Genomic DNA, 16762 nt, shown 5'->3' on the forward strand with positions numbered 1-16762 from the left:
ATAGGCAAGGCCCTGGTATGACAATTTCACACAATCATCCAGGAAAGTGGTTGAGTCGATGGATTTCAAATTCAAAGACAGCATACCTGTACACTGTTTCTCCTTAACTGTTTTGATTTGGGAATTTTCAGTGAGTTTACTCTTATTCCTTATTTCTTTCTGCCTCTGGTAGGATCTCTCCAAAAATGATTTTTTTCTCTTTACAAATGCTTCTTGTAAGCTTCCTGCCATGGTACACTTTGGCAGTGTTTCTATTTTAAGAAAGAGTTGGGGTCATGCTGAATTTAAGTATATAGTAGTTTATTCTGGGCTTAAAAGGTGTGATCCCTAGACTCACCATTTCAGATAACTCTAGACATACCTGTAGATTCTGTTGACTTCTGCATAGAAAACTCTGGTATGACTGGATGATCTGAATTTTCTGTTTTTGATGGAATAAATTCATTCACCTAAAGACAGGAAAATTCAGTCACCAAAATTAGGACTCCATTGTTCTGCCAACTATCTGTACAAGTCTTTGAACATCTTGAACATGTTCTTTATTAGTGTGTTAAGTGGGGGAACATAAATTTTGTGTTATTTGGGAACCCTTGGTTCCCACCCACATTTTGTTCTCCCACCACCTTAATTGTCTCAATTGTTTTTGGGGCAGCATTATAGGTATTCTGAGCCTGGCTTACAACTTGCCATCTCCTGCCTCAGTCTCTGATAGTAGGCAGTGGACTACCATGCCTGGCTTATATGGCATTGTTCTTAATAGTTCTTTCCCATCTGTTTATTCCTCTTAATACCTACAGTTTTCTAAAGATTTTTTTTTTTTTTTTTTTTTTTTTAGCACTGCTTTTAGACTACAAGAAAACGCTTTTCTGCATCATTTAGTAAGAAATGACCTAAAACCATAACTGGAATATTACAAAAGTGATCAAGAAACAATAGACAATGATAGACAATAGTACAGTTAGGGTTCACAATACAAAGTGTGTGAGGATCAGATGGTCTGCTTGTAGTGGAATAAAGAACATGCAGAAAGTTTACTATTCACTGTTTTTCAAACAGCAATATCTTTTCAGGTCTGCAAAGTTCAAAGTGCCTCAGACCTGGAATTCCTTACACCTGCTTCTCAAAAATTATGATAGAAAATATTGGTCATGGAAGGACAGGCATAAATTCCAACTCAGTCTTACCATCTACACCATCATGAATGTGTATATTGGGGACTGCAAAGCAATGCATTTAGGAGGCCTTTGAGGGCTTTAGCCATGTTGCATGCCTTGTAAAGTATCCTGTTCCCCAATTCAGTCAAGATTCCTGTATAAGGCATATTTAAATTAATGAGAGCTATAAAATTTACCTGAAGGTAGCCTTTTCCCTCATTCTTATCTTCTAGAGATAAGTTTGCAAATTCAGCTTCAATAATGCTAATATCACTGGTGCTTACTAAAGTAAGTTCTGGTTCTTCCATTATACCATGACCAGATTCTGTCTCCTGGTAAAACAAACGGGAAGTCATTTGAAAATAGCCCTTTAAATGTTCAAAATATACAATTTGTACTTTGAATCTTATGTGGACATAAATGCAAAAATACTGTACAGTAAGATCAACAGATAGATTCCCCCTTGGGACCTACCCCCACCACAGCATACTAAAATGCTAGAATGGACTTTGGGTATGGGGTAAAATAGTATGGTATTTGTATTGCAAGGATTACTAACCTAAATAAATGTTAATGTGGCTAGACAGATGGGGAATTATAGAACTGGAGAGGGTATATCCTAAAGACAGCAGTGGCTACTGAGTTCCAGCCAAATGTAGGCCACAAGACTAGATTATGTTCCAAAGGAAGTAACTAGTTTTACATAATGAAGAATGTAAAAGAGGGGAAAAAAAATAACCAACTAAAACACCTCTGTGGTTGTAGATGAAGCCCTTATTTTCAATCTTTTATCAGTGGAAAGTTAAGCTGCACCAAAAAAAAAAAAAAAAAGTAAAATTCTTAGACATAAGCTTTCAAAATTTGGGAATTTTCTCATTTCATCTCAGAAATACTAAGTAACCTTATTGCTTCGTTTATATTGAAAAATCTTTCCATAGATTTCACTTACCCAGATTGGAATGGAACTCTGTAATGAAAATGATCCGGAACTTTTAAGAGACTCTGATTGTGCTATTTGAGACAGGTTTATGACTTGTGGAGTTTCAGTTTTAATTGAATTCTCAAAATATTTTTCATTTTGTATACTTAATGAATGTGGTGTCTGAACTGAAGTTCCCATCTCCGCTGTTCTTACACATAACTGAGAATCAATTTCAACATGTGGATCTGTAGCTAAAACTCCACAAGTTTCATTTTCATCTTCAGTGACTCCTTGGCTGGGTAACACTGTAAGGACATCTTTTTTTGATAGTTCTTCAAAGTCCCATCTTTCTCTTCTGCTTTCTTGTTCATGTTTTATTAAGCACTCACTAGAGGAAGAACTACAAGGAGTACTATGCTGTACTTGTAATTGATGAAATACATTAGCCTCATCCGATGAACTGTGAGTAGAATTTAAATTTCCTCTAGAGACCTGGAAATGAACACTTTTTTTCTTATTTTGTAATATTTCAGTCTGTTCTTTAGAGGGATAGTTCTGATTTTCCATGCCTTGGGAAGTATCTCTTGCTTCAATGCTAAAAATACTTGGTAGGTCAGCATGCTGGCTCCCCTCCTGTGAAGAAAACTCTGGCAGAAGCTGTTGAAAAGATTGTTCAGATCCTGCATTTAAAAATTTTAAAAATCAGTCTTATATGTTATGAATTTTATCTCTCATAGTTTACTGCAAGTTAAGATTTTCCTACAGTTTTAAGAGTGAATACTGATGTGTAAACATATGACTAGAAAAATAAAAGATGGTCACAGTGATTTTTCAATCAACTCTACAGCTCCAAACACATATTGCCTCTTTTTCTAATGTTTAATAAACACAATTTGGTTATCAGACAAAATGATGATTTTCTTCTATGAAAGAACAATATTGATTTTGAACAAATAGAATCAAATGTACATCTATGTATGTCATGTGTATAGGTATATACATAGATATGTGTGTAAAAAAGTTCTATTAGGCTAGAACTAGAGGTAGAAGTAGAATTGAGGGTCAAGAGGTAACTCTTGCTTTTTATATTACAAAGTTCAATATTGTAAAAATGCAAACTAAACATTTTTTACTTCTGTTATTTTTAGTTTTATTGGCACATTATAATAACACATTATAGTGAGATCTGCTATTACATATTTGTATACATACAACAATATAATTTGGTCAGTTTTATTCTCCAGTATGAGACTATAAAGAACAGAAATTTATTTTTCTACTTCTGTTATTTAACTAAGTACAAAAATACATAAAACCTCTAATACTGAGGACAGGAATGAGGACAAATCTAGGGGGACCAGGTATAACTCCAAGGAAAGGGATGTAAGGAACCATAAAAAAAATCATTTAAGTTAACCTTTTTTATTCCAGTGTCCCAGATACTATTTTTGCCCAATGTCCTATGTGAAAGATCATATATTGTTCCAGTGTCCTATTTATAGGACATTTTAATTTTCATTCTTTTTTAAAAAATATATATTTATTTTTTTAGTTATAGGTGGACATAATATTTTATTTTTATGTGGTGCTGAGGATTGAACCCAGTGCCTCACGCATGCTAAGCAAGCACTCTACCACTAAGCCACAACGCCAGCCCCTGTATTTTCATTCCTAATGATCATAAAGGATATACAAGGTATAGATTTTGATTTCCAATACATTTAATGCACCAGTATGCATCTAAAATATGTGCAGAATTGAAAACTTGGGATTTAATGGATTAACATTTTTTATTTAGTCATACCTACCCTCAATATCATCTGTAGCAAAACTCTGAGCTGCACCTTGAGCCAGGTTAAGGTCTGGTGGCTGGTTTAGGCTAGTGTTAAAAAAAGGATGCAAGCTGGCCTTTCTCAGGGCTGTGAAAGAAACTGTACTTTTGGGTGCAGTGGCACTGTGTCTTTCAGATGAAAGATCTGAGGTCTGAGAGAAAAAAAACAAGGAAAGGCTGATTGTATATTATTAGTTGTATCAATAATCACTGTTTCTTTGATATTACTCTTCCTTAATTACTACTTTACTAACACAGTAATACTTTGCTGATTTATAAACCCAATTCTTTCTTTCAGTCAATGAGATGTAAGAAAAAGATTACTTAGGAAAAAAAACAGTGAACTAAACAAGTGGAAATTAATTTTCCGATTTATTCAAACAGTATGGGATGTCAAGATGTTGGGCTGTGGAAGTAGAAAGTCCCAGGTTTGAATCTCACTTCCTTCACTGTGTAAGAAAATATTTTTAAAACTTTTGCAAAGTCATATTTACTTATTTAAATATGTTAAAACTGTACCAATGAAGTAAATTTTAAAAAGCAAACCAAAACAATTATCAGGCCTATATGGGGTTATATGCACTAGCTAAAGATACTGCAGATAGGATAAAATTCTAATTTGCTCTCTTCAATCTTGGTTCCACATTTAAAAACAAACACTCACAGACATTCTGATTTAATTAATCTGGGGGATAGTCTGGGCATTGGGATTTTTTTTTTTTTTTTTTTTTTTTTGGTACCAGGGATTGAACTCAGGGGCACTCAACCACTGAGCCACATGCCCAGACCTATTTTGTATTTTATTTAGAGACAAGGTCTCACTGAGTTGCTTGGTGATTCGCCATTGCTGAAGCTGGCTTTGAACTCTCGATCCTCCTGTCTCAGACTTCCAAGCCGCTGGAATTACAGGCATGTGCCACCACACCCAGCAAGGCATTGGGATTTCTTAATAAAGTTTCCCTTTTATTTCTAAAAGGCAGTCAAGGTTGAGAACCATTGTTCAACAAAAGAAAAAAAGAATTAAAACTGTTCTTAAATATTCACTTGCAAAAAAGAGTATCTATTTTAATATACCTGGTAAAAGTTTCTGTCGTCTTGAGAAATCCCAGATGACAATGATGATAAATCAAAATCTGGATGCGGTTCTAAGGGTTTAAAGAGCTGACGATGCAGATTTGGAAAAATATGTTCCAATTCTGGAAAGTCAAGGTCAACTGTTGGAATTTTGAGGGGAATAAAAGGATAGTTATTTTTTTTTAAGATAGTTATTTTTTAAATTTAAAGTAAAGTCTAGAAAATGAGTACTAAAAATATTCATTAAAATCCTTTTTTGGTAACTCCAATGCAACATAATTATTTTTTTCATCAGTAGATGCTTTCAAATTAAGTCCTATGATGATTATTTCCAAGGCACTAAAAATATGGACCTAAAACATTTGAAGAACATCAGTTTCCATTTCTATCAGCTTCTGACTTCTAGGGTTAATTAGGAATAACAGGCCATATATGATCATTGCTTTGCTATAATCTTTGCTGTTCTCACCTCAGGATCAATGATTAAAAAGAAAAAGAAAAAAGAGGGAAGGTGCACTGTACTCAGTATTATCATGGGCCAAAATTGTGCTTCATGTACCATTTCCTTCAAACTCTAACATCCTCTTTTGGAGATGATAAAGGGGTATATTCAATTTTGCCCATAATTTCAGTTAGGAAATAGCCTATAATTCAAATTGACTTCTGAATTCTGAGCCCTACCTGGCCCCACCTGGAATAGGGAACATTTCAAAAGCAAAGGAAGATTTGCTCATTAATCTTTACTTGTTCTTCAGTCAAACTGGTTCCAGATACTTTCTCTAATTAAATGCCCTCTATATTTTCTATGGTATAACTGTGTTGCATCAGGCGATAAAAACACGAAGCTCAAACAGTAAATTGACACTAAGAAGGATAAAAGGTGAAAACTTAATTTATATGAAAGTATTCCTTTAAAACAATTTTACCCTGCAAGTCTGTTTTCTCGGGCCTCAAATCTGCTTCATTTATGTATTTGTTTGTGGTCTGCTGAAAGTGTGTATGACCAGATGTAAATTCTTCTACTGCAGGCAACAGAGATTTATGAACATCTGAAGAGTTCTGCTGATGATAAATAACTCGTGTTGAAGGAATTATAGAACTTAAAATATCCATTTCCTCCTCTTTACTGCTGGTAGATTTTTGTTCCCGGTAGTCCATGTGCTCTGAAAATGACTCTGAAAATTGAGTTTAATGAAAATATTTGACATTAACAACATATTCCTTTTAACACTTCCTTAAAGACATATTCTGATAGAGACATGGCAATATATAATGCTAAAGATCAAGAAAGAAAGTTGCTCAGATTTCCACTGAATGGTAAAATGTGGCATCAGTAAACATTTCTCAAAGAGTTGTTAGCGATCTACAGAGCATCCTTGTGACTTCTAGTCTTATTTATTTATTGTGGTACCTGGCAGAGGGAGTGGATTGAACCCAGGCGTGCTCTACTGCTAAGCTACACTTTCAGCCCTTTTAATTTTTTGAAACAGGATGTCAGTTGCTGAGGGACTTGCTAAGTTGCTGAGGCTAGCCTCCAACTTGGTATCCTCCTGCCTCAGCCTCTGGAGTCACTAGGATTACAGGTATGTGCAACTATACTCAGCTTTATTTTTTATTTTGAGACGGTCTCACTGAGTTGTCAAGGCTGGCTTTGAACTTGTTATCCTTCTGCCTCAGCCTCTCAAGTAGCAGAGATTACAAGCATATGTCACCACACCTATCTCTACTTTTAGAATGTCACACTGTCTAATACAGTTGGGTTTTTTTTTTGGTACCAACTGAGCCACATCCCCAGGCCTTTTTTGTACTGAGACATGGTCTCACTGAGTTGCTTACTGCCTTGCTTTTGCTGAGGCTGGCTTTGAACTCACAATCCTCCTGCCTCAGCCTCCCAAATTGCTGGGATTACAGGTGTGTGCCACCATGCCCAACCACTGTCTTATGTTTTATTTGGCATGAATACTTTGCTTTTGAGATTTAAAGAAACTATTCTCCCAGCTCTGCCCCACCAAGTACACTATGAAAAAGCAATGTTTCCTTCCACCACTATATTGCAACTAAACTGGATGTTATTACCTGGATCCGTAAGGCTCAAATCTGTGTTTTCATAACTTATAAAGCTCCCAGTAGAAAGAGTTACTGAAGATAATGGCTCATGAAAAATTCGTTTGTCAGTCTAAAAATTTAAGGGAAATATTATATCATGATGTAGCTTGAAAAACTCTATAAACTCTAAAAACCTCAGAAGTTGTTAATTCTGAGCTCAGGTCAAGTGTAGAAACCTTCATAGTTACAAAGGTCAGTAGTAAAATTTTTTCATCATTGCTCAGAAATGATTAGCCTTAGATAAATACACACTCTCTCTCTCCCCTCCCCAATCTCTCTCACCCATTAGCATGTCCTCAGTTATTCAGTTACCTTTGTGAACACACACACACACACACACACACACACCCAGACACAAGCCCCAACTGTTTTAAATGACTTTACAAAGTTTTGCTTCTCAGAACACTACAGATCATGCATCAGATTGACTAGGATGTCTTCTGATGTTCAGATTTGGCTATTTTCATCATTGATCCACTTTAATAAGAGCAGATCTCAGAGAATATAGACTTTATTTTTTCAACAAACTAAAGAGAATATGAAACCAAAAAGTTCTAAAATTTAGTATATACAGAGACATTACTAACCTGATCATCTGGTTTTACAGCTGGATCCAGATGTGTATGCTCTTCTTCCTCCAGAGCATAACTTAATATTGCATGATTCTCAACATCAGATTCTTTGACTTTAACTAAAATATGAATTTCGGAATTCAAAATGGGGAGGAAATGGTTTGAATTAGAAAAATTAAATTCTTAGCATCATAGAAAGCATTCTATGCTTTCCTACAATTTACTTTTTAAAATTGCCTTGACTTAGAGTAAAAAGAAAATCTAGTTTTTGTTTAAAACACTGAGTAGCATATTTTTTTTTTAACTGTAGTTGTCAGTATTATTTCATGAATAAAATCCTTTAAAAATACATGAATGTTAGGTCTAAAAGATGGAAAAGGGCTATTTTCAATCTTATATGTTCATTTATTATATTTTTTATAAGCATGTTATTATTTTCATACAGAAAAAGTTGAACAAGGGAAGTGAAATTTATTTAGAATATTAGTGATTTTGCTTTTAAATAGTTTCATTAAGTAAATACTAGTAGGAGGTCTATGAGGGTTGTAAGTTTTATATAGCTGGCAGTTCTACAAGTTTTGTGCTTAAAGCCTATTTGTAACAATTCACATTTTAAATGAAATACAGTACTATGAAATATTATCTTTAAAAAGTTCTATATTTGGCACTCTATATTTGAGCTGTTCAGTGATAAAGCCTCTGGGGTTATAGTTCAGTGGTAAAGCTTCTCTATATCTTTCTATCTCCAAATGTTTTATGTATAATATGCTTATTGACTATATAGAATACAGTTCTAATACTGCTTTATTAGCTGTAAACCACTTTTTAAATATTTACCCTTTATAACCAGGTTTTTTTTTGTTTTAGCTCCCCTTCATTACTTCTTTTTTATCATTGATCCACTTTAATAAGATAGTGCTGGGATTAAACCCAGGGCTTGTACATGCTAAGTACACACTTTACCACTGAGCTATACCCCCAGCCTTTGCCCTCATTATTTTTTAACAAGTGCACAGAACAAGAGTATGGGTGTACCATAATGATCTGATTACCAACAGTCACTGAGGTTATTCATCATCTTAGAAATCACCCTACAATAAATATCATTTAGTCCACATATCCCTGAGCACAACACCACCATATTCATCTCTCACCTGTTTCATCACCATCACTGCTGCAGACACTCTCTTGGACAGCTGGTTGAAGACAACCAACTGGAACACGGGCCACTGGGCTCCCAAAGAAAATTTGTTCTCGGCTTATTGAGACCCTCATGGGGTCTCTGTCTTGATAAAAATTTTGATTACCTGGGAGGAATTTAAAAAAAAAACAAAACAAGTCATTAAATTTTTGCTTAAGTTTCCAGAGCTAGCTAAAACTAAAATGACAATTTAGATTAACTAACGATACCCCCATATCCTAACATTGATGATACTTTATTATTGATCACAGGAAAAATGCCTGGAAAACTTATTAACATTAGTAGTGTTTTAAGGTGTAAAGTTCAAAAATAGCAACAACAAATAGAAAGACATCAAATGAGGGGCTCAGAAGAGAGGGGAAAGTAATCAGGATGGCAAAAGGTAAGGATTTATAGGATTCTCTCATGTGCTGGTTCTTGACATGGGTATAAGAAACATGGTTATTCAGTGACTTGTAAATCACTGAAATAAAGCCTTACAATTGGTGTATCTCTTTGTTATACTTTGACACAAAAGTAAAAACAAGAGGCCCATGAGATACCCTAAAGAAGCAAGCCAATCTACCGTGCAGAATCAGATAAAACTTGGGAATTAAACGGACTAGAATATTATGAAAGGAAGATGTGTCCAGGAAGAGAAAAAAGGGATCATGTTTAAAACTACACACTTGGAACAATTAGGTCTTCTGGTCTCCTGATCTCCCTATCTCTCAATATCATCCCGAGATGAGGCCTGTTTTCTAGATAAACAGTATTCAATACACTCTGAATTCAGGGGCATTAGGCACAGAAATGAGGCAAGGGTGGGAGTGACAGACACACTGAGGGAATCAGGCATCAAAGTCTGCACTGTCAACCCAGCTTCCTCAGGTCTGGTTCCAGTGCTAATAGAAAGGCTTATGCAGGTGTTACAGGATCTTCCTTTTAAGAAAAAGAACTACGGATATTAAGTTGAGAGTCTCTGATGAAAAAGGCATACCTTTCCCACCGGTCCTCCAGCAGGACATTTAGTATCCTACTCAAATACACAAAGCACTAGAGGAAATCCTCTAAAATGTCAGACAGAGAAAACAAAAGAACTCCAGATAAACAGAAAATACAGAATCCTAACAAAGAAATAAAAAAATCTGTAAATGTTTAGAATAGATACATTCTAGATCCATGAAACAGAATGAATATTATGAAAAGGCTGGGGTGGGTGGGGGGAACAGGGACAGAATGAAAAACCAACCTTTGGGAAACTACAATTTAATAGAATAAAAATTGAGATGAAAAGTTCAAGCAAGTTAAGGAAAGTTGTCTAGAAAGCAAAAAGAAAAGAAATAGAAATGAACGACAGAGGAAAAAGAAAAACATTTGGAAGATCAATATAAATCAGTGTATTCAACTTCATTTTTATTATCAGCCTCCAAAAGGAGTCTTTTAGGACTTTTTGCTAATTGCCCCTCCCGCATGACATTTTAATAATTGCTTTGTACATAACAAGAATACCTTTTTTTCATCTTCCTCCAAACCAGTTTTTGCCTCCTTAGGGAAAAATAACATTCTTGTTAAGAATGACCTTATTATATTGGCGTAGTGGTGCACACTTGTAATCTCAACATCTGAGGAGGCTGATGGAGGAGGATCTAGAGTTCAAAGCCAGTCTCAACAACTTAGCGAGACCCTGTCTCTAAGTAAAATATTAAAAAGGCACCTCTGGGTTCAATCTCTGGTACCAAAAAAAAGATTGACCTTGTTCAACTTCCAACTATAAGATACTCCACAAACAGAGAAAACAGTGTAAACTATGTAAAAAATTATATTAAGAAGTGTTAGGACAGACATTATACAGAAACCTATTTATCAGACAATGGTGCTTAAATCAAGAAGCAAGATCATGAAGGGCCTTGTAGATGAAGCCAGGGCCTTCAGCTAATTTAGACTCATTCCTCCAATCAACAGGAACCACTGCAGAGTTTTAAGTGGGGAAAAAGAGGGAGATTACTCTGAATATGCCATTGGAAAATGAACAGGAATAAAGCAAGAGTTGAAATAAGGAGACACTGCAAGTTTTAGCAGGTATTCAAGAAAAAAAAATGATAGTCTGAATTAAACGAGTGACAGCAGGAATGGAAAGAAGTGGGCAGATTCAAGAGTTCAGAGTAGAACTGAGACTTGGTAGTTTATTGGGTGTTGGGAGATATCAATAAGAGAAGTATTAAGACTTGAAATGTGGATGCTATTTAATGAAAAAAGAAGGCTGGAAGATAGAATGGAGATAAGGGATTATGTTAATTTCCCTTTTAGACAAGATGACATTTTTGCAATTTCAAACATGATTCATTAAATTATAAAAATCAAAGATGAGCTTCCTCATAATCTGAATTATAGAAAGCACTAATCAGTTCCTAAAGAGTTGTGGTTTGTCAAATAATGCAAAACAGGAAAAAAACTTCCAAAGCCTAGTAATAAAACCATTACTTTATAAGCTCCTTAAGAAAACAGAAAGGGAGCCGGGCATGGTGACACATGCCTGTAATCCCAAAGGATGGGGAGGCTGAGGCAGGAGGATTGTGAATTCAAAGCCAGCCTCAGCAACAGCGAGGTGTGAAGCAAGTGAGACCCTGTCTCTAAATAAAATACAAAATAGGGATGGGGATGTGGCTCAATGGTCCAGTGCCCCCTGAGTTCAATCTCTGGTACCCTTCCTCCCTCTTAAAAACAAAAAAAAAAAAACAAAAAAAAAAAAACCCAAAACAGAAAGGGGACTGGTTCTTAGGAGTTACTCTGAGTGATTCTGAAGGCATCATAATACCTGATCTTAAATTATACTATATAGCTATACTAACAAAAAGAACATGGTATTGGCATCAAAGTGGATGTGAAGACCAATGGAATAGAAGACACAGAGACAAACCCAATTGTTATATCTGACACTTGACAAAGGTGCCAAAAATATATGTTGGAAAAAATATAGCCTTTTTAAGAAATGGTGCTGGGGAAACTGGAAATCCACGTGAAGAATAAAAGTAGATTCTTTACCCTGCACAAAAGTCAGATCAATGTGGATCAAAAACTTATAAGACCAGAAAGAAACTTTGAAAATGCTAGAAGAAAAAACATAGGGTCAACACTCCAAATTCCTTAACAAGACCCCTAAAGCTCAAGAAATAAAACCAAGAATTAAAAAGTGGGACAGCATCAAATTTAAAAGCTTCTGCAGAGCAAAGGAAATGATTAAGAGTGTGAAAAGAGGGGCTGGGGTTGTGGCTCAGTGGTAGAGCGCTTGCCTCTCATGTGTGAGACCTGGGTTCGATCCTCAGCACCACATAAAAATAAATAAAGATATTGTGTTAATGAATAACTAAAAAAAAGAATGTGAAAAGAGAGCCTACAGAATGAGAGAAAATCTTTGCCAGATACTCCTGATAAGCAAATAATATCCAGAATATAAAGATCTCAAAGAGATCACACAAAAAAATCAAATTAGTTTTTTAGAGATTGGCTAGCTTCACTTAGCATAATCTGCTCTAATGCCATCCATTTCCCTGCAAATTCTATGATTTTATCATTTTTTAATGCAGAGTAATACTCCATTGTGTATAAATGCCACATTTTTTTTATCCATTCGTCTATTGAAGGGCATCTGAGTTGGTTCCACAGTCTTGCTATTGTGAATTGTGCTGCTATGAACATCGATGTAGCAGTGTCCCTGTAGCATGCTCTTTTTAGTTCTTTAGGGAATAGTCTGAGAAGGGCGATAGCTGGATCAAATGGTGGATCTATTCCCAGCTTTCCCAGGAATCTCCATACTGCTTTCCAAATTGGCCTCACCAATTTGCAGTCCCACCAGCAATGTACAAGTTTACCCTTTTCCCCACATCCTCGCCAGCACTTATTGTTGTTTGACTTCATAATGGCTGCCAATCTTACTGGAGTGAGATGGTATCTTAGGGTGGTTTTGATTTGCATTTCTCTGACTGCTAGAGATGGTGAGCATTTTTTCATGTACTTTTTTTTTTCATGTTGATTGATTGTATGTCCTCCTCTGAGAAGTGTCTGTTCAGGTCCTTGGCCCACTTGTTGATTGAGTTATTTGTTTTCTTATTTTTTAATTTTTTGAGTTCTTTGTATACTCTGGATATTAGGGCTCTATCTGATATGCCAAATGTTTTCTTTGATATAAGGAGAGTAACTAAGAACAGAGTTGGGAGGAAGAGCATGACAAGAAGATTAACATTAAACAGGGACGAGAGGTGGGAGGGAAAAGGAGAGAGAAGGGAAATTACATGGAAATGGAAGGAGACCCTCATGGTTATACAAAATTACATACAAGAGGAAGTGAGGGGAAAGGGGAAGAAAAAAACAAGGGGGAGAAATGAATCACAGTAGATGGGGTAGAGAGAGAAGATGGGAAGGGAGGGGAGGGGATGGGGGATAAAGGCAGCAGAATACAACAGACACTAGTATAGCAATATGTAAAACAGTGGAAGTGTAACCGATGTGATGCTGCAATCTGTATACGGGGTAAAAATGGGAGTTCATAACCCACTTGAATCAAAGTGTGAAATATGATATGTCAAGAACTATGTAATGTTTTGAACAACCAACAATAAAAATTAAAAAAAATAAAAATTAAAATTAAAAAAAATCAAATTAGTACGTTGCCAAAATAACTAAGCAAGCATTTCTCAAAAGAAGAAAATACAAATGGCCAACAAATTTATGAAAAATGTTCAATTCCCCTAGCAATCAGGGAAATGTCAATCAAAACTACGCTGAGATTTCATTTCACTCCAGTCATAATGGCAATCATCAAGAATACAAATAATAATAAATGCTGGTGGGGATGTGAGAAAAAGATAAGCTCATAATTGTTGGTAAGGACTGCAAATTAGTACAACCACTCTATAAACCGTAGAGATTCCTCAAAAGATTAGGAATGAAACCACATATGATCCAATCTTCCCACTCCTTGGTATTTATCCAAAAGAATTAAAATCAGTATACTATAGTGATACAGCCACTCAGAATTTATGGCAGTGAAATTCACAGTGGCCAAGTTATGAAATCAGTCCGAGTGCCCTTCAATAGATGAACGGATTAACAAAATGTCATTTATGTACACATGGAGTTTTACTCAGCGTAAAGAAGATTAAAAATATGGCAACTGCTGGTAAATATATGAAAATAGAAAATATCATGCTAAATGAATTAAGCCAGAATCAGAAAATAAGGATCAAATGTTTTTCTCATGGGGAAGCAGGGGGGTGGGGATCAATATCATAAGGATAGGAGATTGAGGAGGAGGAGGGACAGGAAATGGGAGAAATTCAGAATGAAATTTGACAACATTATGCTATGTGCATGTATAAATATGCCGTAGTGAATTCCACTTTTATGTGTATTTATAAAGCATCAATAATAAAAGTAAACAGACAAATAGAAGGAAGACCACTAGAGTAAAGAAAGGAGAATAGTGGGGAGAGAAAAGGGGAGGAAAGAGAAGGCACTGGGGACTAAATGGAGCAAATCAAATTTTATACATGTATGATTATGTCAAAATGAACCCTACTCTTATGTGTAATATACTAATAAAGCATTAAAAAAAAGGGTTACTCTGGCTTTCTACCTTCCTTAATTCTTCCAAACAATAAGAAATGAAGACACAATACTTTATAGCTGAAGACCAAAACAGCTAGTGTTAATTAATTTAATTATATTATTATTAAAAATAATATAATTTAATTATATTATCATTAAAGATGCCAATTTCCTCCTTAAAAGATTTGCTTTGATAAACGTGATCACAAAAATTATTTGGTGAGTCTGACATCTAAAAATAATTATGAAATTCAGATAGGACTGCTCACAAAATATTGCAGGAAGGAATATTTCCAGGTAAATGGATGTAGGAAGAAGTATGGTGAAGAAATACATCTGTTCTAATTGTCATTAAAGCCAGGATTTTAAGTGTTAATAATTATCCTGCAATAGACATAGGAAAAAAGTTGTGAAAGTACTGAAATAGAAAAGTGATAAGGGAAAAGAGAAAACAAACAAGAAACAAGTTTAGAATGCAGACAAGTTCAGAAGCAGAGAGAATAAAGAGCATCAGAAACAGAATATTAAAGAATTTTGTCTGCAGTAAATTCGTTTCCCTCACATGTCAGATATACTGGTTACCCAATGCCACATGTCTTTAAGTCCAAGAAATACTATTACATAAATACTACTTATGTAAATCAGTTTTTTCCTTTCAAAAGTACTCAACAACTAAGTCTCTAAATTTTAGCATCTTCAAAAAAGGTATAAAACTAACAAACCATGAAAATATCTTTTTATCTTATCAAACCATCTATTTACCTGGTATAGAAGTTCTGCCACTAGGTGGAGATTCTACTTCTTGTATAGCACTAAGTTCATGTTGGTTTAAGTCTAATCCAGATTTAACTCTGGCTACAGGTGGCTTTGAGGTTCTTCTACCTGGTTCTTTGTCCAGGTGCTCACCTATCACATCAAGGACAAAGTTAGGCACAATGAAAATCTATTAACATACTGTAAATTTTTCTACAACCAGGAAACTTCAGGGGATGAAAGCAAAGAATAATCAGCAGAATAATTACAATAAAATGCAATTATCTTACCACTTTGCTTGGCACTACCATCTTCAGAAAACAACCAATTATCATCAGAGTTACTCTTATCTGCATCTCTAATGCTTTGCTGATCATTTCTTGTTAGGTCTTGGATATGAGGAAGCCATTCTCTGAGCTGCTCCATCTTCTGAGTTTTTAAAACATTTTCGACTAAGAGCTTACTTGCCTAAAAAAGTGGGCAGATGGGGGTGGGGATGACAAAACTGGAGGAATTATGAGAAGAATTCCTTATATTTACATTTTCTTTCTAAATTAGAAACTCAAGTAAATAGTTCCAACACTTATACTATTATAATTTTCTCCAGATTAAAAAAAGAGATATGCTTCCAATATTAAAAGGGTAATAGTCCCTTTAAAAAATATAACCATGCTTAGCATCCAACTAAAACTAAGCCTTCACTGTTCCTTTAAATAAGAGATTATACTTGGGTATCCTCCTCTGTTTTTCTTTCCCATTTATTTTCCTCCAAATGACAAGTTGAGTCCCTAGGACTTAACTGCTCCTGGACTCACTCAACTCAAGCTTCTCCTGAACATCAAGGATTTGTAGAACTATTTATACTAAATAATAAGGTTTAAGAAGTAGCATTTTAAAATAAAATGGATACATTCATATTTAGGAAAGCACATTTTCATCTCCCATGTGGATAAACTATGAATTTGAGTGACTATGCCAGTCTTGTCAACAATTCAAACCCAAGTCACACAAGTCCAGTTCTCCATCAGCCTAAAATCATGACAGCTTAAAAGTCAGTCAATAGGTCCCTTAAGGAAGAAGACAGAACTGATTTTGATCCATATATAAATGTCAACAAAGTGCTATACATTAAGAGTACAAGGTGTGTTAATGCCTATGAAAAATTCTGCTAAACAGTTTATTTTTACAATTTTAATCTACGATGAGTTTAAAACCCACTATAACAAACGTTCAAATAAGAATCTATATTCTTTTGTGATAGTTGCATTTAAATTGGTTGAGTTTCAAATAATCTCATAATCACCACAGAAGATTGATCAATTTTTGTTTTAATTTCCAATGTGTAGGGTAGGAAATTACAGCACAGTTAAGATCAAAACTTATTCTCAGTAACTAAAAACTTGTTGGTATAGGATCAAAACTGAGTGAGGTTTTACCCTCCATTGTTTTTTTGTTTTGTTTTGGTACCTGGGATTGAACCAGGGGTGCTTAACCATTAAGCCACATACATTCCCAGCCCTTTTTACATATTTTTAATTTAGAGACAGGGTCTCACTGAGTTGC

At 35.1% G+C, this 16762-nt stretch overlaps 1 protein-coding gene and 2 non-coding genes across 6 annotated transcripts in view; all 3 read right to left on the reverse strand.

Moving 5' to 3' along the window:
- Positions 1 to 16762, reverse strand: part of Cep295 (centrosomal protein 295) — a 57577-nt gene that overhangs the window by 507 nt on the left and 40308 nt on the right. For 3 of the 4 annotated variants that reach the window (XM_076846518.1, XM_076846519.1, XM_076846517.1), the window contains 12 exons: positions 15490 to 15667; positions 15209 to 15352; positions 8814 to 8966; positions 7675 to 7778; positions 7058 to 7157; positions 5908 to 6156; positions 4982 to 5121; positions 3885 to 4059; positions 2104 to 2756; positions 1352 to 1486; positions 362 to 449; positions 87 to 251 (listed from right to left, as the gene is read on the reverse strand). In XM_076846518.1, the coding sequence (XP_076702633.1) occupies positions 87 to 251; positions 362 to 449; positions 1352 to 1486; positions 2104 to 2756; positions 3885 to 4059; positions 4982 to 5121; positions 5908 to 6156; positions 7058 to 7157; positions 7675 to 7778; positions 8814 to 8966; positions 15209 to 15352; positions 15490 to 15667 (2284 nt within the window). The remainder of the gene's footprint in view (positions 1 to 86; positions 252 to 361; positions 450 to 1351; positions 1487 to 2103; positions 2757 to 3884; positions 4060 to 4981; positions 5122 to 5907; positions 6157 to 7057; positions 7158 to 7674; positions 7779 to 8813; positions 8967 to 15208; positions 15353 to 15489; positions 15668 to 16762) is intronic. The other variant, XM_076846521.1, reaches the window with a different exon arrangement.
- On the reverse strand, positions 7240 to 7309 carry LOC143393277 (small nucleolar RNA U2-30). Its single transcript, XR_013090573.1, has one exon. It is a non-coding gene; the product is annotated as a small nucleolar RNA U2-30 (small nucleolar RNA).
- Positions 7483 to 7562, reverse strand: LOC143393278 (small nucleolar RNA U2-19). The gene has a single exon (XR_013090574.1). It is a non-coding gene; the product is annotated as a small nucleolar RNA U2-19 (small nucleolar RNA).

Source organism: Callospermophilus lateralis, chromosome 2 (genome assembly GCF_048772815.1).
Source record: "Callospermophilus lateralis isolate mCalLat2 chromosome 2, mCalLat2.hap1, whole genome shotgun sequence".
Lineage (NCBI taxonomy): Eukaryota > Metazoa > Chordata > Mammalia > Rodentia > Sciuridae > Callospermophilus > Callospermophilus lateralis.